General features: G+C 47.1%; 1 protein-coding gene across 6 annotated transcripts; it reads right to left on the minus strand.

Annotated features, from left to right (window-relative positions):
• Nucleotides 1-2,680: 2,680 nt before the first annotated feature.
• On the minus strand, nucleotides 2,681-20,990 carry NR4A2 (nuclear receptor subfamily 4 group A member 2). Of its 6 annotated transcripts, none has more exons than XM_043576755.1 (8): nucleotides 20,590-20,990; nucleotides 8,986-9,109; nucleotides 7,631-8,496; nucleotides 6,706-6,835; nucleotides 6,122-6,285; nucleotides 5,026-5,228; nucleotides 4,450-4,628; nucleotides 2,681-4,303 (listed from the first exon to the last, which is right to left on the minus strand). In XM_043576755.1, the coding sequence occupies exons 3-8, from the start codon at nucleotides 8,492-8,494 to the stop codon at nucleotides 4,047-4,049; spliced, it is 1,797 nt and encodes a 598-aa protein (XP_043432690.1). In that variant the 5' UTR covers nucleotides 8,495-8,496; nucleotides 8,986-9,109; nucleotides 20,590-20,990; the 3' UTR covers nucleotides 2,681-4,046. The 6 variants fall into 6 exon arrangements, 5 of the variants coding, with proteins under 5 accessions (XP_043432690.1, XP_043432691.1, XP_043432693.1 ...); XM_043576756.1 differs by lacking the exon at nucleotides 20,590-20,990 and adding an exon at nucleotides 10,756-12,776 and having other exon boundaries at nucleotides 6,197-6,285; XM_043576758.1 differs by lacking the exon at nucleotides 20,590-20,990 and adding an exon at nucleotides 10,756-11,185 and having other exon boundaries at nucleotides 6,197-6,285; nucleotides 7,631-8,318.
• Nucleotides 20,991-23,036: the final 2,046 nt, after the last annotated feature.

Consider the following 23,036-nt stretch of genomic DNA (forward strand, 5'->3'; position numbering starts at 1 on the left):
TGGAGAGGTACCGGGAAACTCTGTGATCAAAACATTACCATGAAATAAAACTTTTTTCCTCCCAGTCCTGGCCATATCTTGGACGCATTATTCACTGCCGACGCCTAGGTTTAAAATGTAATTAGATAAGTGGATATTCGTGTAGACGCACTGACACCGACAAAGCCAAGAGGGTCTCAAGGCAAAGTGAAATGGAATCTTCAAGTGACATTCCGAAGTTGGCAAGAATGTCTGTGTCTCCTAGTCGCGCGCCCCTTGCACACTGAGAACCAGTGTCCCGAAAGACTTGCGACGGATATTTTTAGTGGAGGGGGCGCCCAAACTCTCGAGGCACGGAGTCGTGCACCAAAAGGAAATACACAGGATAAGGCCGTTGGGTGCTGCTGTCACTGCGGAGTGCCATCACCCTCCTGGGTGAGGCGTATGTCTCTTGTTCGAATCAGAACCAGAAATGCAAACTTTCCTCTCCTCTCTCTCTCTCTCTCTCTCTCTCTCTCTCTCTCAGTCTCTCTCTTCCTCCGACCCCACCCCCCAGCGGAAGATCCAAGCAAGGGCCGCCTAGGTACCTAGGGAGACTTCGCCTGGACAGCGGAGAAGCGTAACCCGCCAAGCAGCGGGGCAGTAGCGAGGCTTACCCGTGCTTTGAATTAAGGGCATCTCTCCATAAAGTCAGGGCGTTGTAAGCAACCACTCAGAGTGAGTCTAGATACCGTGAAGACTTAAAATCAGACCTTTCAGAGCTGAGAAATGGTCATACCCTCAGAACAATGATTATGTATTTTCCAAGCTGGAATGGTACATAATAATTGCAATGCTTCGGAGGACGTGGGGAGATGGGGGTGATCTCAAACCTTCATTACAAAGTTCTAATCTGTTGCTAAAGAAGTTCCGTGCAACGTCTGGCTTTTGCAATGCAGCGTGTCTGTTGCTCTTCCTGGGCTTTACTCATAGACTAGGGCAGGATACGTCCTCAACCGCGCGGGTCTCGGAAGATGCAGGACAGATGCTTGCCACGTTCTTTCCTCCCTACAACCCGGTGCGCAGCCGGCAGTTGGAAATTGACTCGGTAACTGTGAAGCAGAAAAAACACTAGCCACTTTGCAATTTAGAAATTATAGCTGCGTGTACAGCGGTCTTCGCGCGGGCAAGGGAGAGAGACATCCCTCCCTCCTTTCACCCCGAATTCTCGGGAGGCGCACTACCTAACACCCCATTGGCTTCGGGTGATGCGCAGCCGCCTCCTTAAGGGAGAACCCTCAAAAGAGTTCGTTTCAGGGTTCAACTCTCGGGGATTCTGAGTCGGAAGGTAATTGTCTCGGGGCTGCAGACACCTGGGAGACCAGCGCGCTGACGGCTCTGTAGACTCCTAACATTTCTAAACAGCTTTCTCTTTCTCTCTCTGCTTATTAGTGTGAGGCTTTGGTTGGGCACAAGTTGTGAAAATGAAAGGAAATGGCAAGTCCTATCTTTTCAAGAAAACCAGGAAATAGGACATTTCGCTTAGTATTTAATCCCGTATGTGGTCACCCACTTTTGCCCCTCAGAGTTACCTGCAGAGAAATGCATCTGGTTAAAATAAGCTTAAATTATAACTGAACGTGCCTTTTCTCCAACCCCCCCCCCCCGCCCACTCGCAAAACGTGTCTTAAAAAAAAAAAAAAAAGTAAGAATAACAACCTGAGAACTCTGGTGGCAATTTACTGTCCTAACTCTGCGTTTTAAAAACAATAACACTGTCTGTAAATTTCAGTGACACGGAAGCCATGTGTAATTCACTAGGTTTAGCGAAGAAGGTGGTCCCCATCTTGTGCTATTAATTCACCGCTGGTCTGAAGCAGAACAGGCAGGACCTCAGCGGCTCCAGGACCAGGTCGTTCAGCGGACCCGACGGAAGCTCAGACCTTGAGCGGCTTCCGCAGCGTTAGTCCCTTCCTTTGCTAAAAGTTGGTGCTGGGTGGATCCTAAGGTCTGTGGTATAACGTGCCTGTAGCAGACCCAGGATCTGACAAATGGATATTTTATGATTTATCTGAGTAGCCTTAAAGAAGGAAATGTTATGCTAAAAGTGCAAGTTGTACCTCATCACTATCCACTGAAGGAGGAAAACAAAAAGTTTTAAGAAACACCTCTACTGAGTCTGTCCTATGCCAAGACCACTGACCCAAGGCCCAGAGCGCCGGAAACGCTTAGCCTTTCCTCGAAGGCCCATTACAACAGTAATAAGTAGAGGAATTGGAAAAACGAGATCATGTACAGCACACTCCAAACCTATGTTGACTTCCTGAGTCTTAAAGAGATACTGTCTAAACATTCGGCAAGACAAAAACTTGATAGGACTTCAGACCTTGCAAAAGTTTAAAGGCTATCTAGAGGTCTCCTGAACTTCTCTTCTGAAAGCTGCCCTTACCAGCAAAATTAACAAAAGAGTTGAAATAGTCTCAAGTGATTCTGACAAATGCAGGTTGCCACACTCGAAAATTCTGGTTAAGGAAAAATATTGTACTGAATTTTCTGGATAATTAGCTTAATTCCCCAGGCTCTTTTGCTAAAATAGATCTAGGCTGTCAGTTTGAAACTCAAATGTTCAATAAGGGACCGATCCTAAATCAAGCTCCAACTCTATTGTAGATTGCTGTTCAGTCATCCTTTTTTCCTGACCCAGAAAGAAGACAAAATTCTGTTCATTTACATAGTTTATTGTTGTAAACATTAAAATTGTCTTTCTCAAAGAAAGAATTTATCAGAAAAAAAAAAATCAGCGTCTCTAACTGTCATACACCATAGAAAAAAAGGCAGTGACTCCATATCATGTGCCATACTGGAAATATACAAAGAAAAATACTACAGAATATGGCATTATTAAAATTCTTACTCAAACATAAAATAATATATTAACTGACAATTTTAGACATTAAAAAAAAAAACAAAAAAAATTCAAAGTGCTCAGTAATTTCCAGGGAGTTATGTATATTATAAGCACTCTGGAAACAGTCAAAAGCTGCTGCATGCAAGTTTTGTTTAGCTTTAGACAACAAAATAATCAAGATATAAACTTTCTTTTATCAACATCAACAGTACATACAACACTTACAAACAAGGAATGTTGGACGGTGTTACAAACACTATGTGTCCCTTTTGTCAGGATTTTCTGATGTGTAATACTTGTGCCCACCTATTTTACAATTGAGAAAATGTTTAAGCTCAGATAACTACCAATCTTTATAAAATCTAACAGACTACATAGTGTCTGAAATACTATTTATATAATATAGACATTACTGAAATAGCAAGTGCCTATAACATCTTCGACCTAGAATCAACATGCTTGTCCCTTTTGTGTGTAGTTCTTTTTTTCTTTTTTCTTTTTTTTTGCAAACACACTTATCTTTTAGAATTTGTAATATGTATTCATAAATAGGCACAAAATAATTTAAAAAGCCAAACTGCATTGGGTAAATTTACAAGCCTTTCCCTTCTTCAACTCATGCCACCCACGCAACATTTAGTTTTACTATATATTACAGCTTTCTTTACAGCAGAAAACTTTGAAGTCTTTTAAAGGGCAATACTTGTGGGTCCCCTTACAATGTGTGAGGTGTGTGTGTGTGCATGTGTATGTGTGTGTGTGTGTGTGTTACATTTGTCTTAATGGCAACAACCAAACATGGCCAAACATTTCCCATCAGAAATTAGGAATGTTTCTTCTGAACAATAAACTGATTTTTAAACTGATAATAAAAAGTTTATACCACTGTATTTGTGTGTAGTCCGTGTTCTAAATCCAGGATGCCCCGGAGCCAAAATGCCCTTTCAAGTTCTGCCTGCAGGTTAAGAAATAGCAACAGTTTTTGTTGTTTTTGTTTTGTTTTTTTGTTTTTGTTTTTGTTTTTGTTTTCTTTAGGGATCGAGGGGCTGGGGTTTTATGGAGGGGGTGGGGGCCAGCTAGAGCTGAGACAGCTCATGGGGATATCTCTGCCTTGTGACTTGCCCCCTCTGGATAGTTTTAGGTTTCTTTCCAGTTCCTTTGAAGTGCATGGGAGAAGGTCTTAGAAAGGTAAAGTGTCCAGGAAAAGTTTGTCAATTATTGCTGGCGGTGGTACCAAGTCTTCTAGTTTCAGGTAGAAAATGCGCTGTAGCCCCTGTGTGCAAAGAGTACGAAGTTCTGGGAGCTTCCCCAACAGTTTGGACAAATAGTTGGGGCGGTTCAACCCCCCATTATTGAAAGTCACATGGTCTTTGAGACAATTTACAATCTTGTTTTGCAGTTCTTCCACTCTCTTGGGTTCCTTGAGCCCGTGTCTCTCTGCAGAAAACACAATCAGAAACAAAAGAGGAACACACAAAGCAGTTAGCTAGCTGGCAGGACGATGGACGCTCAGGGGCAAGGGAAAATCGCGATAGACCCCTCTGGGCAGTTTCAGAGAAGTGCCCTGCACCTGAGGTACTGACCTGTGACCATAGCCAGGGCAGCAATGCAGGAGAAGGCAGAAATGTCGATGTTCATATTCTGCAAGTTGGAGGAGAATTCAACAATGGAATCAATCCATTCCCCAAAGCCACGAACGCATTGCAACCTGTGCAAGACCACCCCATTGCAAAAGATGAGTTTACCCTCCACTGGGTTGGACCTGCAATTAATACCAAAGAGAGAGAGGGGAGAAAAAGAGAGAGAGAAAAGCTAAACAACTAATTACTTGAAGAGCAATAAATGAGGGATTTAAGAGGCACCTAATTACGGAAGAGTTAATAAAATGTAGACCAGTAGACCTTGAAAGGGTTTAATTTCATAACAATCAAGAACGCCCCCTATCCCACTTCCATTCCATTCACCCAAGGCTTCTGGGCTCATTCCTTCCCTTCTTCTTTTGTCTACTGTCTTTTCCTTCTTCTCTCCCTCTTTCACTTTCTTATTCTGTATTTTTCTCATCCACCCCCCTCCCTTTCATTCCCCTCTGTCTCTTTCTTTCCCTTCTTGACTCCTCTCTTCCTCCTTTCCCAGCCTCCCCGGATTGCCTCCTCCGTTACCTGTACGCTAATCGCAGCACAAACAGTTCTAAGAAAGCAGACTCGAAAAGCAGGTCTTGGTCGGCTTTGGGCAGGTCAGCGAAGCCCGGGATCTTCTCGGCCCAGCCCCTGATGATCTCCATGGAGCCAGTCAGGAGATCATAGAACTGCTGGATATGCTGGGTGTCATCTCCACTCATCTGATAGTCAGGGTTCGCCTGGAACTGGAATTTCATTTTAAAAAGCACTTAATGAGGTTCTCTAAAATATATAACCCGTGAAATTGCTAACCCCGCTTCTAGTAGGGGAGCCAGGTTTTTATAACAATTAAACCTCTCTCTGACCAGTAAGGAAATTAGATGTTCCGGGGCAATTAATTCAATTAGGGATGGTGCTATGAGGTCGCTGCTTTAAATATGTAAATTACCATTTCCATACAGACTAAATACAGTGCCATCCAGCCCTGGGAAACGTTCACTCTTATCTCCACAAAACAATTGACACGTTAGTATTCATGCCAGTCCCAGAGTGGGTCTCGAGCAGAGACGCCCTTTGCAAATCTTAATAAAATTGCAGTGGCTTCTAGGTTTGCCCGACATACTTCCTCCAATTAAAGCCCACACATTTCTCACAGCTGGGGTAAAAAAGGAATCTGACCACTTGATTTCCCACCCCACTGCCATTCCTTCTCTCTCTCTCTTTCCCTTCCCCGACCCCCAAGCAGGCATCCCCCACCCTGACAGTGCCACAGGGGACAAGGATTAAAGTGTCTCTGTGGAAAATTGGGGATCAAATCCAAGTGGGGTGGGGGGAGCGTTTTGTACAGCCTGTGGTTTGGGCATTAGAGGCATGAGTGTGTGAGTATGTGTGTGCGCGGGATGGCAGTAAGAAGGAGGGCTCCCAGAGATGTGATCACTGTGGCCTGTGCTCTCCTCCTTCCTCTGTCCTCCGGTCTACACTCCCAGCAACATGGTTTGTTTGTGGCTCTGTGTGCTGCGGCTCTGCCCACGGCTGTAAAGCCACAGCCTTGCTGGAGGCCGGGGGCTAGTGATGGGTGTGGGAAGGGGTCCTGCCCGTCTGTGGGTTTGTCCACATGCTACCCCCGCCAGCTTCTTACCCTGGAATAGTCCAGGCTGGTCATAGCCGGGTTGGAGTCGACATGGGCCCTGACGAGGGCACTGATCAGACTCACCGGGGGCGAGGGGGGAGAGGGCTCCTGTGGGCTCTTCGGTTTCGAGGGCAAGCGACCTCTCCGGCCTTTTAAACTGTCCGTGCGAACCACTGCAAAGGAACAAACGGGTTAGCGTCGCTCCCCCTAGCGGGACTCAGCTGCCGCCTCGGCCCCTCCCGGGGGAAGGCCGCAGCCCTGGGGCCGCAGGCCGGGCCGCGCAGGGTCCCACTGCTTGTAAAGCCTTTACTGACGAGAAGCATCAAAAATGTGGGGTGGTTTTATGTCTTCTTCCAAATGGGTCGTTGGGTTGAAGGCGAGAAGGGCCTGGCTGCTTTCTGCAGGGCGGGATGGGCAAGCAGGCAGCTGCTGGGTCGTGGAGGCCAGACTCTGATGGGGGTGGGGGGTGGGGGGACCCGGAGACCTACCCCCCCCCCCCCCCGCCGCTGTGGGAAGTGGAAAACGGGACTGGGGTGGGCGCAGCACTTTCCCGTGGGCGCAGACCGGGGAGTGGGCTGCTCCTCCCGACCTACCTTCTTTGACCATCCCAACAGCCAGGCACTTCTGAAATCGGCAGTACTGACAGCGATTCCGGCGCCGCTTGTCCACTGGGCAGTTTTTATTTGCTAAACACACGTATTTTGCGTTTTTTTGTACCGTGCGCTGCAAAAGGAGACAATATAGACCGATTTTTTTTTTTTTTTTTTTTGAAAATCCAGCAACCCAGGGGATCCAGGAAGAATTTCTCAACGGCTGGGATCTACACTCCCTCCCCACAAACAAACACATATACACCACTCCTTTTTTATTTTTATTTTTTTTCCTTTTCTTTTTCTTTCTCTTTCTTTTCGTGTTCCTACCCCAGGGCATTTAACAGGAGAAAATTGATAGCGTTAACATTTGAGCTAACCTCGCCGCTCCTCGCTGTGTTTTATATGCCAAGAGAAGGAGAAGGAGACGCTCAGTAAATACAAATCCGTGGGCATTCATATTATTTACATTCCTTGGAGACCTTCTCTATTTAAAATGATAAGATTATTCAATCAGGATGGCGAAATAAAGAGATCACTTAATTTGACCATAGGGAATTCTGTTCCACTTGGTTAGCTCAGACACGGTTCTCTGTCCTAACCAATTTCAATCTGAACAGAGAAGACAGCTCCTAGCACATGCAAATGACCCTCTTCTAACTCTGGCTCCAGCTACTTCGGGCTGGGGCCTGCCGGGTCTTCTGCGTGCAGAGGATGCGACCCCAGGTCTCCCGGCCTTCTACTTCCCTTTCTCAGGCACCCAGAAGCCTCCGCCACAGTCCGTGGACCTCTGTGGGGCCGCCTTGGCGGACCCGGGAGTTGGGCCAACTAGGTGGGACTGGGTTGCCTGACCCAGGTGCAGCGCGCACTCGGAGGCTCCCGGCACTAGGGGGCCCCTACCTGCCTCCTCCGCCCGGTCCTCGCTCACCTTGAAGAAACCTTTGCAGCCCTCACAGGTGCGCACGCCATAGTGCTGGCAGGCCGCGTTGTCGCCGCACACGGCGCACAGCCCCTCGTTGGAGGGAGAGCCCCGCGACGGCGGCGAGGGCACCTGCGTGTCCAGCAGCTGCGACGCGTGGCCGATCTGCAGGCCTGGGAAGCCCATGGACGCGGGCTTTCGGATGGGGTTGGGCACAGCGAAGGTCTGCCCGTCCACCACGTGGTGGCTGCCCGCCTGCTCCGGGTTCATGGGGACGTGCAGGGGCCCGTCGAAGCGCATCTGGCAGCTAGACACGGGGGTGCCGGGGGGCGACTGCTTAAATGAGAAGAGGGAGAGGCGGGAGACGGGCGTTTTCCTCTGCTCGATCATGTGCGTGGTGGCCACGTAGTTCTGATGGAAGTTGTGGAGGGAGCCTGGGTCATCCCACATGGGGCTGTGCTGCACTTGAAAGCCCGGGGTGGTGGGCGTCGGGGGCGAGGAGGGCTTGTAGTAAACCGACCCGGAGTGCGGCATCATCTCCTCGGACTGAGGGGGCAGGTGGCTGTGTTGCTGGTAGTTGTGCATCTGAATGTCTTCTACCTTAATGGAGGACTGCTGTCCGGACAGGGGCATTTGGTACAAGCAAGGTGGCTTGACGTCGTAGCCTGTGCTGTAGTTGTCCATAAAGGTACTGAAGCTGGGGAGAGAAGTGGTGGCAGTGATTTCAGTGTTGGTGAGGTCCATGCTAAACTTGACAAACTCTGGAGTTAAGAAATCGGAGCTGTATTCTCCCGAAGAGTGGTAACTGTAGCTCTGAGAAGCGGGGCTGGCTCCTTGAGGCGAGGACCCATACTGCGCCTGAACACAAGGCATGGCTGGAAATGAAACAGGGTAATATACACTCAGCCTGGTCAACTGAACACTTTTCCCCGGGCTCGGGTACACCTGGAGCTACACCGGCAGCTCGTGGCGGTCAGAGAGCACGTAGGGACGCGAAAGGAAGGGCGGAGAGCGCGAATGCTGCGAAGCAAAACAGTGCAGGGCATGGAAAGGCTGGTCCAAGGGAGACCCAGAGCTAGAAAGCTATTGAGGGTCTCCATTCCCGGATATCTCAACCGCCTCCCCCCTCACCCCCTCACCCGGCCAGTCCCGCTCAAATGAGCCTTTCCTCTGAAGCTCGGGTTCAGCAGGCTCATTCTAGAAATGAGGGTGAATTGCACAATGAGAATGTTGTTCCCCAAGATGATGGGCCAGGAAAGCCTTAAGTGACAGAGTTTGCTGAGGACGGGAAGATCGTATCGCCCTGTTTCTTGATGGTCAGGGAACTCGGAGGAGGGAAAGAAAAAAAACAAAGTTGCACTAACCTTCAGCCGAATTACAGGCGTTTTCGAGGAAATTAAAGGTGGACAGTGTCGTAATTCAATGAAGGACAAGGTTTCCAAGATTTTTAGAAAGGCAGTGGGGAGTCCAGCCTGTTGGATCTCCTCCCTGAAACACAGACACAAGAAGCTTCAGGGTGACTTTCCCGACAGATTCATCTGGGCATGAGTAGAGTCACCAAGCAACTCCTTCTATACCTTCCTTGGTTGTTTCATTGGAAATTAATGTGTAGCCTTTACCAAACTTAGGAGTTAAGATGAATGTGTAAAAGAGACGGCTGTAAACAACAGGAAATGCCAACCCACTGCACTGTGTAAGTCCTTGCAGAGAGAGGGTTCTGAAGGAGAAAAGGTACTTCATGTACTTATTTAATACTTATGATGTAATAAATTGGGCCCTTTGCTAAGATGCAGGGGGGTAGAGATGGAGGTGGGAGGGTAGTGTCATTTCCATTTTCGTTTAATTCAGACTCAAATAAGAAGAAACTAGAGTTTAATAAAATGCAGCACTGGAAACTTCTATCAAGTGTTTTCTGTAACCCCTGCGGTTACAGAATGCTAGCAAGGCCTGGGCAGCCCTGAAGGCGATCTGAATGGAAGCGTCTGGATTTTGACACAACACTGGGGTTGAGGATACAGGTGAATTGGCATTCACTTTCCCCAGGAAATTTGCCTTTCAACATCTTTAGTGGCCAAGGGGTGGGAGGCAGAGACCCTACTTTTCCAGGAGCATCTTAGGTCAACTGCAGAGGGAGGGAAACACTGCTTATCTGGTGTTGGCACCGAGGTTAGAAGCGTTTCCCAACATAGGAAGCCAAACACCTTCCCTATACAGCCTTCCACAATCTGCCTACTTGCCGGAACAAGGCATTCTTGTGTCCCAGTAATTTTCAGATGTTGCCACTTGGAAGGCATTCTAGAGCACAGTCCTATTACTAATGAAAAAGAAAGCCAAATATATCCATTCCTTCTGTTCTCCTTCCCCCACCCCCATAATCTTGCTTCATGGGGAGGAAGGTTAATCAGAAAAAGTAGAAAGGAAAGCGACCCATGATAGCCACAGCCCTTAAGAGATATGCCTGTGCTGGATATTAACCTCCTGGGAACTTCGCAGTTTCATAACTGTACTCTTTACTCTCTATCTCTCTCTCTGTCTCTCTGTCTCTCTCTCTGACGCACTCACAAACACAAGCACGGCATGTGTCAAAACCAGAAATTTCAAGCAACTTAGTAATAGGACACTGTACCAACAGCAACACCACCCCTTATTCAATAATACCCAGGAAACCCTGGCAATCCGGCCAGCCTCGGAGACGCAGTTCCCAAGCAACAAATAAACTGAAGAACTTTCTCCCTGTCCCTTTGTGGGCAGTGTCCCAGACCCTCGTATATACAGGACCTGGAGTCTCCCTGCCGAATGGTAACAATCAATTCTGCTCTAAGAGCAAACTTTGGGCACATTTCCCCGGGCAAGTCCACAGCTCCCCCAAACTATGCAGGTCTCTCTTCCACGTCCACCAATGAGGAGCCTGGAAGCCTGCTGGGAGCCAACTCCCCCCTAGTGCCAAAGCTGGAGTTCGGGCAAATGACCGCTGTGGCTGCACGCACCTATTCCCCATCCTCCCGCCCCGCTCGCGTTGCGAACCTCTGGCGCCCACTTCCAGAAAACCTGTCCCACACATGTGGAAAGAAGAGACGTGCAAAAGAAGAGAGAAGGATAAGGGAACTCGAGCTGCACGGGCTGCGTCTACTCACTTAGGAGTTCTCCGCGTATTTCTTCATTCATTCAACTCGGCCGAAGTGTAGTTCCCTCTGGGAGTCCGAGTGGCAGGGTCGGGGAGGGGTGGGCGAGAGGGGCGAAGGTAGCCTGGTGGCCGAGAGCGGGGAGGGCGCAGGAGAAGGCGGCCGCCTGGGCAGGCGAGCGGGACCGCGGAGCCTAGCGCGAGCCGCCGGGCGGACTGGCCCTGGCCGCCAATGTGCCTTTGTTTATGTGGCTCGCGCTGCCGCTGCCAACATGCACCTAAAGTCTCCGCGCGTCAGCGCGCGTCAGCGGCCCGCCGCCCAATCGCCGCGCCGCCGCGCTCCCCGGACTCCTGGCCGGCTCTCGCTTTGGTATATTTCCGACCTGACGTCACGAGTAGGGCCGATTTTAAGGTGGGAACCGTTCTGGGTTCACCTTGGTCGCAAGCCTGGGTTTTTTTTTTTTTTTTTCTTTTCTCTCTCTCTCTCTCTCTTTCTTTCTTTTTTTTTTTTTTTTCCGAAAGAGGTGTGACCTCTCCACTCAGGTCCGCGCAGCCCGCAGCACCGCGACATCTCACCTCACCTTCCCCCCCCCCCACCTCCCAAACCCCCAGGCCACCGCTGCAGCCCGGCGGCTCATTTGTGGGGGAGGGTGCAACAAAAGCCCGGGCGGCAGGGAACGCTGGCGAGGGCCAGGTAGCCAGCACCTGGACTAGCAAGGGGTGGGGTCTATCTGGCAGTGTCCTAACCTCACGCACTCACAACTGTCACCCCCATTAGCGGAAGCGCGTACAGACGTCCCACGACCCGAGACGGTCAAAGGGCTCAGGCAGGGTGGGATTTCCCTAGTCCGATGCATATCCTTTTTCTCCTTTTTCCTGTCCATGGCCTCCTCCTTTGGCGTTGGCATTCTCTGTCTCTCCTCCCCTCCCCCCCCCCCCCACACACAGTCCAAGGTGGAAGGTACTGGGTAGGGCCTGTTCTCTGTGTTCCCTTCTTTCCTTGCAGTGCCCACGTGCAAGGGAGGATGTGGTGCGTGGAAAGGGGAAGAGAGGGGAGCAGGTAGACAGCATCCCAGCCCTTCAGGGATCCCCAAAGTCAGAATGAGGCGTCGCCCACTTTCCTTTCGCAGACAATGCAGCCGAGCAGCGGGCAACAGGTGCGCCTGCGGCGGAAAGGGGCTCTAACCTCACCTTTCGCCAACTCTAATACTTTCGACACTCCTGGGTGCCCACCAACTTGTACCCCAGTACGAGTTGTAGAGACACAAATGAACCCTCCTCTGAAGCACAAGGGCTCTCGAAACCTCAATCTGAGAGCCAAAAGGGAAAGGCAAAACATTGGGAGAGGGAGGGGTATCTCCGCGAGCGTAAAGTTGTGCGTCTAGCCCTCCCAGGAGAGGGACTCGGAGCACCGTGGCAGCTCGCCGCACCCCCGCGGCTGCCCGAGTCCCCGCCGACTCCACTTTGCAAGCCAATCCGCCGGCCAGGCTGAGGGCGCAAGGCGCTTTCTAGCAAAGGAAACGCCACCTCTCCCGGGATGGAGCCCCCTTCCCTGTTCCTCGGGCCCGAGCAGGGCGGGCCTCTGCGGACTTCTCCCAAGGGGCTGGACGAGGCTGGGACGCGGGGAGGGAGGCTTCCGAGGTATCCCCCTCTCTGCCCGAGAAGAGTTCCAACATTCCTTCCTCCCTCGGCAGGGCCCGCTTCCAGGCTGCGGGAGCCCCCTGGCAACTTTCCCCCGACCCCCATCCTGGCGTTCCCTGGATGGGCAAAAAGCGCCGCGGAACCAGGCGCGTTCCGGAGCCGCTCAGCTCTAATCTGCACCCTAGCCCTTCCCCGCTCCCCAGCGGCTGGAAAGGCGTAGCCATCAGGTGTCCTGCGGCTGCCCCGGGAAGCCTCGGGCTCCTCTGCGCCGCAGCCTCGGCAAAACCTGCGTGGCCACCTTAAGTTTCCCCCAGATGTTTCGACTGCCGCTGCCGCCGCCGCCGCCGCCGCCGCCGCGGCTCAGCGGTGCCCCAGCGGGCCGGAGCACAAATAAAACCAGGAAGTGTGTGTGAGTGAGTGAGTGTGTGTGTGTGTGTGTGTGTGTGCGCGCGCGCGCGCGTGTGTGTGTGTGTATGTGGGGGGGGGGGGCTGTTGTGGTGAGTGAGGATGTGTGAGTAGGGGGAAGAGGGGAGGAGGGCGAAGAATAGCCTATTAGCATGAGCTCGGTAGCGTCAGCGCCCCGTGGGCAGGAGCGATTCCACGCGAACGAAAGGGAAAAAGTGAGAGTTTGGAGAGCCGGGGAGAAGGAAAGGGGTGGGGGTGGCGGTGACGCAGGGGCGCAGGCATTGACGCACCCGCGGGGCTGGGCCCAAAATAGCAGCGGCTCTAGCTCGGTGGCGCCCTCCCGGGTTCCCTTCCCCTTCCGCGAGGGAGCAGGGCGCTGCCAGGAGGAGCTTTTCCTTGATCCCAGCGGTGGGCCAGGCTCCCGGCAGCTATTTTCAGGCAGTCGGAAACTCAACCGCGGCCACGCCGGGGTGGCGGTTATTATTTTTTAATATATTCCTAGGAAAGCGGGGGCCAGGAGAACTTTAAGGTTGTAACCAGCACCCTCCATACACAAACACGCACATCTGAGTAGGTACATTCCCTCCACAAGTTCCTCCTCCCTTATGGCCATTTTTAAAAACACTAGGCTTTAGCCTGGGTTGAGCCTGGGGACAACTTGAGAATTCTCTCCCAGAGAGTGGAAAAGTGTTCTGCAGTTCTTAAAGTGAGCTCTGAGGTAGACACACATTGCAGTGTGATGCGTTATTCTACAGCAGCAACCTGTCGAGTCTGGCTTAACAGAGCCCTTGCCCAAGTCTTAATGCACCCAAGATCAAGAGGCAATTTTCCACAGCAGCTAATTATAATTATTAGTAACTGGAGGTGGAAGGATTCAATATCACATTGAAAAAGAGACAAAAGGTGGACATTTGCCCTTGCATCCTACAACTTGTTTAAGAGTTCTCCCTCTTCTTCAAATTCCTATTTTAGTGCCTGGCAAGCGTTACTTCTTAGGAAGGCACCCTGGATGCAAGACTGATAAACTCATTTGAACCAATTACTGGATAAGCTACTTCTTGGGCTAGCATTTTTGGTAGGGCTTCGGATGTGCTCGGGGTGGAAAGAATGTAACACAATCATCAGAAAGAGTAAAAAAGGACCAAGCTCAAAGCTCCTGACTCCTGTGTCCCCACCAGATTTTGACGGAACGAAGTCTCAGTAGAACCGCCAACGTCTGTAATTGACTGATCCTGTCAGTAGGGGGCCTGACTCCACAAGGATCAGGAAGATTTCACTCACTCACTCACTCACTCACTCACTCACTCACTCACCAGCTAGCTATTTACTACTTAGGCCAAACCCTAGGAGAGAAAGCTGCAGGCCCAAATATTCGGTACTGTGCTGGAATTTATAAATAGCTACAAATCTTTTATTCTTGTCTGTTTTTCTTAAAAGGGGAAAACAGTTGAACACATGGAATTAGGTTCACAATAGATATTCTTTTTTTCCTCCTGCCCATGTTTAACTCACTGTTAAGTCACAGGGGGGGGGGGAATCAAAATAGTAATAAAATCTCTCATTTTATCACCAAGTAGCGCAAATTGGCATATAGTTTGGAAAAATGAAAGCATGTTTTAAAATCCTATGATTACATGTTTAAATAAATTATAGTTTAGAAGAGGATTCCTGTGGGTGTATTTGCTAGTACATAAGAGAATGCTTTTGTGCACAGAGGTTTAATTACACATATAATGGAATCAAAATGTAGAATTGAACAACCTTTTAGAAAATGTTAAAATGATGCTTTAGGCTAAAAGAAACTGAAATTTTGCACTTATATATCACTGCAACCCTTCATAATTTTTTAACATAGATTCTTGAATATAAACTATTTTATAACTCAACTAAAATGACAATACTAGTTTTTTTTTTTTTTTTTTCAGGGCCAGGATTCTGATACAACTTTAAATTACTGGGATGTATAAATGTGTAAAATTAGCCCCACTGAAGGTCTGTTTTCTTTAATGAGTTAAATAGGAGTGAAAATTGGTCTTATACATAAGTAGCTCCTTCTTTTGGAAACAACTAAATGACAAAATTGCCAATTCTCTCAATCTATACAGTTAAATGATGTCAGAAAATCATTTAGGGAAGTCATGTTACTATATTATCTTTTAGGATATTAACCAATATTAAGCAGAATATATTGACACATGTATAGAAAGATATTTTTATAAAAAATAATATAAATAATACATACACTCACATCTAAACCAAAGTATTTTATTTTATGCATGGCTAGACAGATTATACTTAATAAAATTGAGCTTTTCGTATAATTTAGAAAGCAAACATAGATGTAATCCCATAGGATTTTCCATCTTAATGCATGGGAAAGGGGTCCTTAGGGAATCTTTTCACTATTCTCCCAAAATGAACTCAGAGTAGCCCTTACAATTCAGATATAGTGAAGAGACATCACTGTTATACTGTAGGAGTTGAGGTATGTTTAAGATATTTTGTAATAAAATTACTTAATGGAAACGATCTTAGACATTAAAATGAGATATATATTTTAAGTTATATTTTGACAAATTTACATTCATGGCATTTGTTGCCATTCAGCAAGACATTTTACGTTAGTGATAGAAGAGAGAAATTTTCACTTTGGAAAACAAACTCAGTTATGGAACTACAAAATAATTTTTTAATATTGAAGGGTTTTTTTTGCTGTTTTCCTTTTGCCTTTTAATTTGCATTAATAGGATATTAATCGGTCAATCATTTATTCTCTTCCTATAGGATGCTTACACAAGAAGTCAATTGCTTACCTGATATACACATTTTGGGTAGTTATGGCGTTTTACTCAGTTTTATTCAGCCCAATTTTTTTTTTTTTACCAACATCACTCACTGAATGCAAAATTATTTCTTACTTCAATACAGAACTCCATTCTAGAAATGTGTAAAGATGTGCAGGAGAAAGCAGCACTCTTTTTTTTTCTAGAAGCATCTACTTGCAAATTAAAATTATAAAACTGAACATATGGTAAAGCCTCATGCCACTCAAAAAGTATTTTGCATAATAAAAATTCTTCATCTTTTCTCTAATGCTTGACTCTCAGTAACCATCTCCTAAACAATTGCTTTTAAACTAATCACTCAGTATTTTCTTTCTGTATGTGTGGTAAAGTACACAGAACATTAAATTTACTATCTTAGCCGTTTTCAAGTGAACTGTTCAGTGATGGTAAATACATTCACATTGCTGTGTACGCATCACCACTATCCCTCTCTACAATGCTTCATCTTATAAAGACGAAACTGTATACCCATGAAATAGTAACTAGCCCTTCACCCATACTCCCAGCCTATGGAAACCACCAGTATTTTCCATGGAAGAATTCTTTTTGGTTAAGCAAGGAAGGGTAACTTTGGTTTTGTATTTCATTGCTAATTTCAGTAAACATGGATGGGAGGGTCAGTCATTAAATTGTACCAAGTCCTAGAAGACATCTTAAAGATTCTACAAATAAGTAGCTACATGCTAAGAAAATATCAAGGGCACTTGAAATTCTAAAAGTAGCTAATAACATTAGTAACTATCACAGTATTATATAGCATACTAAGTAGATAAAACACATACACTGTGCGACAGTTTCTGTGCTTATATCACAGCTGGCTAGTTTTGGTCTACCTTTAATGACAAAATAACCACTTTTGATTCTCTTCTTTTTCCTCAGACTAACTGGTGGATAGGAACCTCTTGATTTAATAAAAAATGAACATCCTGCACTGATATATTACGACAAAGACATATATGCCCTTTTCCTCATCATAATTCTGCAATTATCAAGCCTACAATTTTAACACTACAAAAGTAACTTATAGCAAGGACCCTTATAGTGATAAGTAATAAATCTAATTACCATATCCTTTGAATAGATGTAATATAAATTTCATTGCTCACTTAAAAGTTCTAAAGTTAACAGCATAAACTTGAAGTTGAGTAATTAAGTAATCCTTATATAGACACTTATTAAAGTATTTATACATATTATCTTAAATCTACATCTATCATTTTGCCAATTAAAATTAGGACTTTAATTGCAATTAAGTAATTTAATTGCCAATTGAACAGCAAAATTGCTAAGTGACTAATTTTAATGCCTATTTTAATTACCAATCATGACTGGGGAGGGAGCTAATCAAGTTACATCAAGCAGTACCAGAGTAATGATGTGAAGAAAAAAAAAAAAAAAGTAGAACAAACATTCAAGGCTACATGCTTTAAAAAAAGAAACATAAATTAAATAAATGCAAACACAATCTTATAAATGTATAAAAATACTGTATTTCAATATCTGAATACAGAACATGAAAGAGAACAAGATTAATTAAAGAAGCCCCTGTCAATCTTCAGTCAAAGTAAGGAAAACCAAGTCAAATTTTTATGTGGTATTTACATGGCACTCACACTAACCCAGATAAAAACAAAGCTGCATATAGCTGAGAATAAAAGACTGTTTCCTGCCTGGCTAGTTAAATATTTACAGATTGACAGTTTTTAAAGAATTCTTTTAAAATGAAATGCTATAAAAGAGAGAAACAAGTTTCCAATGCAGCGATGTAGACTTTAAATTTGAAAAGCAAACAGGGCCAGTGCAGTGGGACCAGCATACTCTTTCCTCATGGCTCTCCTCCCCACTCCCACTCACTTGAATGCAGAGTTCTATTAGAGGCCTAATGCCCATCCATAACTTGTCCCATGTTCCTATGAGAAACACATACATCTGCCCTATCTGCCCTATTTTAAAATACATTCGTGAGTAAAAAATAAGAAGGCAGCTAGGATTACATCACAATTAAAATGAAAGCATGGGGAATATACCCTCTCCTAAGGGTATCTCTTCATTTTCAATTAAAATAAACATGCCAGCTCAAGATAAAAGCTGTAAACCAGCAGGCAACCAGAAACAGTGGTGAAAATCTTCTTGGCCAATACAAACACATTTTCAAAAGTTTTCTTTTCCAAACGAATTCTCAGATTAGCAATATGGAAGGGCAATATTGAACGAGGGAGGTGAAGTTGAGAGCTCAAAAAATAGAAAGTGATTCCCTGGTAGACAATAACAATGCTAGGACTTCCCAGCCACAGGGACCGCCTTGGCTGCCAGCCACCTCATTTAGAGTAACAATGGACATCCATCAAATCTTCATTTAAAATAAAAGTCATGATGCAAGGTCCACATCTTGTTTTTACTACTGGATGTGTCTACCAAAAATATACATCGTTTAGGTCTACAAAAGGGCCCCAAATCATTCATGAACTATCTGTAATGTTGTAACTTGAGAAAAAACAAATCGTGCTGCTTAGGATTTTATTTACTAATGGACTTGAATTCTGAAATGAAGCACAGCAGGCCTGGCTTTTGAAGGAGGAGCACGTTAATAATCATGGAGCCTAACAAAAGGCTGCATATCTGCTCATGACAATAACAGCTTTATAAGGCGAGTTCTGTGTGACTGATTAAAGGACACACTCACTGCCTATTCACAAGTCACGGAGATGGAGTCATTATTGACAAGCTCACTTCTGATCAGGGTTAAGACTCACTGAGTGCTGGCGCTGCAGAGAGAAAACCTTAGCCATTAAAAGATTACCAAAAACAGCCCCCAGAAATGGTCGCCATAACTCAGATATAGATCTTAATGTGTTCTGTAGAAGATTTTTCTGCTATATAAATACACAAAAGGTCTTAGATTATTTGGTATTGCCAAGATGATCGCACTAACCCAAGCACCAGGTAACACGTCATCACCTACGACAAAAGGAGAAAAAAAAAAAGGAAAAAAATACTGTCTTGTAATTTCAAAATGATACTGAAAGGACATGATGTCTAGACAAACTTTCAGAATGTTAACTTTCAGACCCGGACATGACTGAAAATATATACTTGTTCAGATTGCTTAGGTCTTGTGTATTTTCTTAGTCTGTGAGGTCACATGAATTCACGTGGTGGACATATTGTTGGAAGGGAAATCTTCCAAAGGATAGTATGACCATAGATTTCAGATATCCCTTAATGGGTAAAGGTTAAAAAAAAATGTTTTCATAAGTTGTTTACTTTTTTGTTTTAGCCTTCTTTCTTGTTTTCCATGTTGCCTCCCTGCATTAGTGGAAGAAAAAGGAGGGATACACTAAGAGACAACCATGTTTATAACCTGAAATTAGAGGCAATCAACCATTTTATTAGTCACCAGGATACTTAAAATAAGACCTGTGAAATATTACAGAAATATTCCACTAGGATCTAAACAGTGACCTCAGTATGCTGTGACTGACATGGTGGGGGGAAAAAAAACAAACGACCAGCATCGCCACATAGATGATCCAAGTTAAAGTACACACATAGTGTGTATGTGGGAGGTTGGGGGGGGGGGGGTGTTTGTGTATAGAAATTGTTTGGCCAGGGAGTTCTTCCTTATATTTCTTATATTTCATATTTCTGAGGACTGTTTTCTGTAAGTTATTTCCCAAACTTTAAGAATAACTGAAGTTTATTTTTAAAAAAAACAGAATTTCAAATAGTTAATAGGCTTAGGAGTTATATTGAAACAACTCAGAACACATATTTTTCGTAGGAGTTCTTTAATTTTCTGGATTCCAAAAAGTATGGTGTTCCTAAACATTACAAACTCTTAAGTAACTAGCTCTGGAAATTCATATTTTCCATTTCTCCATACTCTCATCAATTAGTATTTGGTTGGCTGACTGGAAATTTCTGAGACAACGGTTTTGCCAAACTTTATAAACTTTGTTTTGTTCGGAAGTGGGGGCGGGGGGGGGGAGGAGAAACCAGCTTTTACAGCCAGAATGATTTGACAGGGCCCCTCAACCCACAAATAGATGCTACAGAATTTGAAACGCAGCTCTGTAGCTCAATTTATACCACAGAAAACTGTGAGATGCTATCTCCCTGTTGTTATAACGTATCAGGTCAAGGGATATAAATTGCACCAGGTAATTCATTTTGCCGTTCGGAGAGTCATTAAGATCCTCCCAGAATATATGTGATTGATATCCCTGGAGGTGAAAGGCTAAAGGAACCATATGGCAACATGTTGCATTCCGTATGCTATCTGCCCATCCGTGCTTAAGCTGCCATTAGCAACATCTGTACCTTACGGAAATCCAGCTGCGCCGACGACGGCTGACGGAATTGTACTTGGGGGGGAAATCTAGCTTAGCGCCATTAACTTGAGACTTAGAGTCTATCTACCAGGACGGATGGAAGCTTTCACAATTACACGAGACGACACAAATGCTTTATTAAAGTTTAATTTTGAACTCCCAATTAGCGAAACTGCATTACAAATCGATTGCAATTTCCTAGAAGGCACGGCAAGTTCTCTGCCGGCCTGCCACGTGCGAGAGGCTCCAGAGCAAGCTTTCCCAGCTCGCGGCAGCGGAGAGGGGACGGTTCAGAGCCGGTCTCCGCGTCCCAGGAAGTCCCTAAAATCCCCGCCAGCCCCTCCTTCCGCAGGGTGGGGGCGTAGCCGGCCAGAACCGGCGGGGAGGGGCGGGGGGAGTCCTCTATTATCTTGATCTCTCGGGAGGAGCCTCATCTAGTCAGTCACGCAGAAGTTTCTCTTTCGCTCTTGGCGTGACACCCCAGATCGGCTTCGGGCGCGCGGGCCAGCGGGGCGGAGGAGCCGGGAGGCCGGAGTCCCGGCAGGGCTGCCCGGCGCTCGCACCCACCCCGCTCCCCTCCCCCCAACCCAAACAAAGCCCCGCTCCAGGTCCAGGATACGTTACCTGCCCGGCGCTCCCGGCCCCTCGGTCACCGCATCCCCCGCAGGCGCGCCTTGTGCGGGTCCCGCTCCCTGGGACGCACAAAGTGGCCGCCCCCGGCCGGCTAAATCCCCCTCTCTCGTCATGTTGGGGGTGGGGGGAAGAGGGGGAGACGGGGGAAGTGGAAGCGGGGAGGCTGGGCCCAGGGGAACTTACTGGTGAAAAGAAAAGAAAAGAAAAAAAAAAAAAAAAAAGGTAGAAGCTGCTGGTGAGGGGGTGTGGGGGGCCCGGGGCCCGGCCAGGGGCAGAAGAGGCCGGTTACCTTTCGGGGAAGTCGAGGGCGGGAGGGGGGGGGGGGGTCAGGGAGCGGCCGCCCGCCCCCCTCCTCCGACCCCCAGCGGCGGCGGCAGCTGCACACACAGAAGCCCATTGTCACCGGCGCCGGGCGCGCAGCCCCGCGGACTCGGCCCCGCGGCTAAGCGCGTCAGCGGCCCCGTCAGCCGGGCCGGGCTCCGTGACGCGCGCGCAGCCAGCTCTATAAATAACCCGCCGCCGGGCGGCTCGGGCGGCTTTCCAGTGACGCTGGGGCAAGGCGCGGGAGGAGGAGGGCGAGAGGAAACAATAAAGCCGCCCGCCCGCCTCCCCGGCCTCCCTCCGCCCTCCCCCGGCCGCCCTGGGCCCTTCCCGCCGCGCTCGGCTTTCCCCGCCCCGGCCCGCCCCGTTCGGAGCGCCGCTCGCGGGTGGGAAGGGCCGAGCCGAGCCCAACCCACGAGTTTAGCGAAGGGGTCGCTGTGTTACTTACTCGCAGCTCGAGTTCTGCCTCGGGAGGCTTTCTCCACTCTCCGACACCCGTCCTAGTACAGGTAGGGTGTGTTGGTGGTGGCAGATCCTCAGTTCAAAACCAAACAAAAACCTTCCAGCTTCCGTGTCCTGATGTAGCGTATTTCAAAGTATGTGCGTGCGTTCGCATCTCCTAGAGTTCCGCCCACGTCCCTCTCTATATCTGGATCAAATCCTTCCTTCCTTCAGACTCCACCAGGATTGTTTATCTAGGTGGGTTTTTGTGGACCCAGGGCCATGTTACTGTTTGCATTTGGGAAGTTGGACGAAGGGCGCCCAGTAGAAGCAGCGTGGTCCTGGCTTTCAGGACTCATGCTCTCAGGCTCAGCATTTTTGCATACCTTTTTGGCTTTGAACGTAGCGCAGGCCATTTGAATTTTCCAAAAGCCTACAGTCTTTCAACGTGCTGGGCTTTCATCAAGGCTGCCACTTAAAAGGGGCTTTCTCTATGGGTAATTTTGGGGGGGGGGGAGGAGCCCCCTGTTCAAGCTTCCATACGTAGGCCAGTCTGTCCCACTCCTTAACACTCCTCGTGCCCATTAAGGTGTTCATATACAACTGGAGGTAGTCTGTTTTCTTGTAACCATCGACTAAAGGACTAGTCAGACGATAATTTCTCCTCCTGAGCAAAATGTCTCAGATATATGAACTCCACGAATTTTCTGGGATGCCGATAGGTAATTTGCAGATGGAAACAAAAGTTTTTAAGTGACCTGGCATGGATACAGTGAGTTAAAAGGCCTGAGGAAATGATTGTTGATTCACAATCAAGACAAAATGGGGTGGTGAAGGGTTCGCTGGGCTGGGAGTTTGGAGACTAGGAAATTTGGGTTTTAATTAGGTAGGTCTTCATTGCGATTCTCTGTGCCACCTTGCAGAAATGACAGCCTTTCCGGCTGCCTGGGTGGCTCAGTCGGTTGAGGTCACTTTGGCTCAGGTCATGATCTCGCAGTTGACCGGTTGGAGCCAAGCGTTGGGCTCTGTGCTGACAGCTCGGAGCCTGGAGCCTGCTTCCGACTCTGTGTCTCCCTCTCTCTTGCTGCCCCTCCCTGATCGAGCTCTATCTCTCTCTGTCTCAAAAATAAATAAACTGTAAAATAGAAAAAAAAGAAAAGAAATTACAGCCTCTCTGCCTCAGTTTCCTTCTCTTCAAAATGGAGAAAGGCTGGTTTCTAAGACCCTTTCAGTGCTAACATTCTAGGATGCTAAAGGACATAATTGTGTTCAGATACATAAAGTTATTAATGTGAATACCTGTGTCTCAAGGGAAAAGGATAACCAAGTATAGAATTACTCAGTCTTCTGACAATTTATTACTTTGTACATTTTCAAAAAGAAAATATATTAGGGCCACTTCAGAAAAAGAATGAATTCAACTATATCATTAAAACTATTTTAAGAGGAAAAACATAGTTGTCACTGTAGGCCTCATTTACATGATAGCAGACAGAATTACAGTCTGATGATGTCTCAGGGCCTTTCCAACACCATGTTCTCTAATGGGAGTGAAAGAGGTTGAGATGCAAAACGTACTAGGATCACTTTTCTCCCATTTTGCCCCCAAATCTGGTTTGTATAGCTTTTAGGAGGCAGTTTTCATTTGAAAGACACAAAATTGTTTGTCAGTGAGT

Source organism: Prionailurus bengalensis, chromosome C1 (assembly GCF_016509475.1).
Source record: "Prionailurus bengalensis isolate Pbe53 chromosome C1, Fcat_Pben_1.1_paternal_pri, whole genome shotgun sequence".
Taxonomy (NCBI): Eukaryota; Metazoa; Chordata; class Mammalia; order Carnivora; family Felidae; genus Prionailurus; species Prionailurus bengalensis.

Excerpts from the sequence above, each read along its gene's own strand:
- NR4A2 (XM_043576755.1), bottom strand. The coding sequence starts at position 8,494 with ATGCCTTGTGTTCAGGCGCAGTATGGGTCCTCGCCTCAAGGAGCCAGC. Across the intron at positions 6,836-7,630 it reads GCTGCAAAGGTTTCTTCAAG|CGCACGGTACAAAAAAACGC; the intron begins GTGAGCGAGGAC and ends CTCCTTTTGCAG. Across the intron at positions 5,229-6,121 it reads CCAGCCTGGACTATTCCAGG|TTCCAGGCGAACCCTGACTA; the intron begins GTAAGAAGCTGG and ends ATGAAATTCCAG.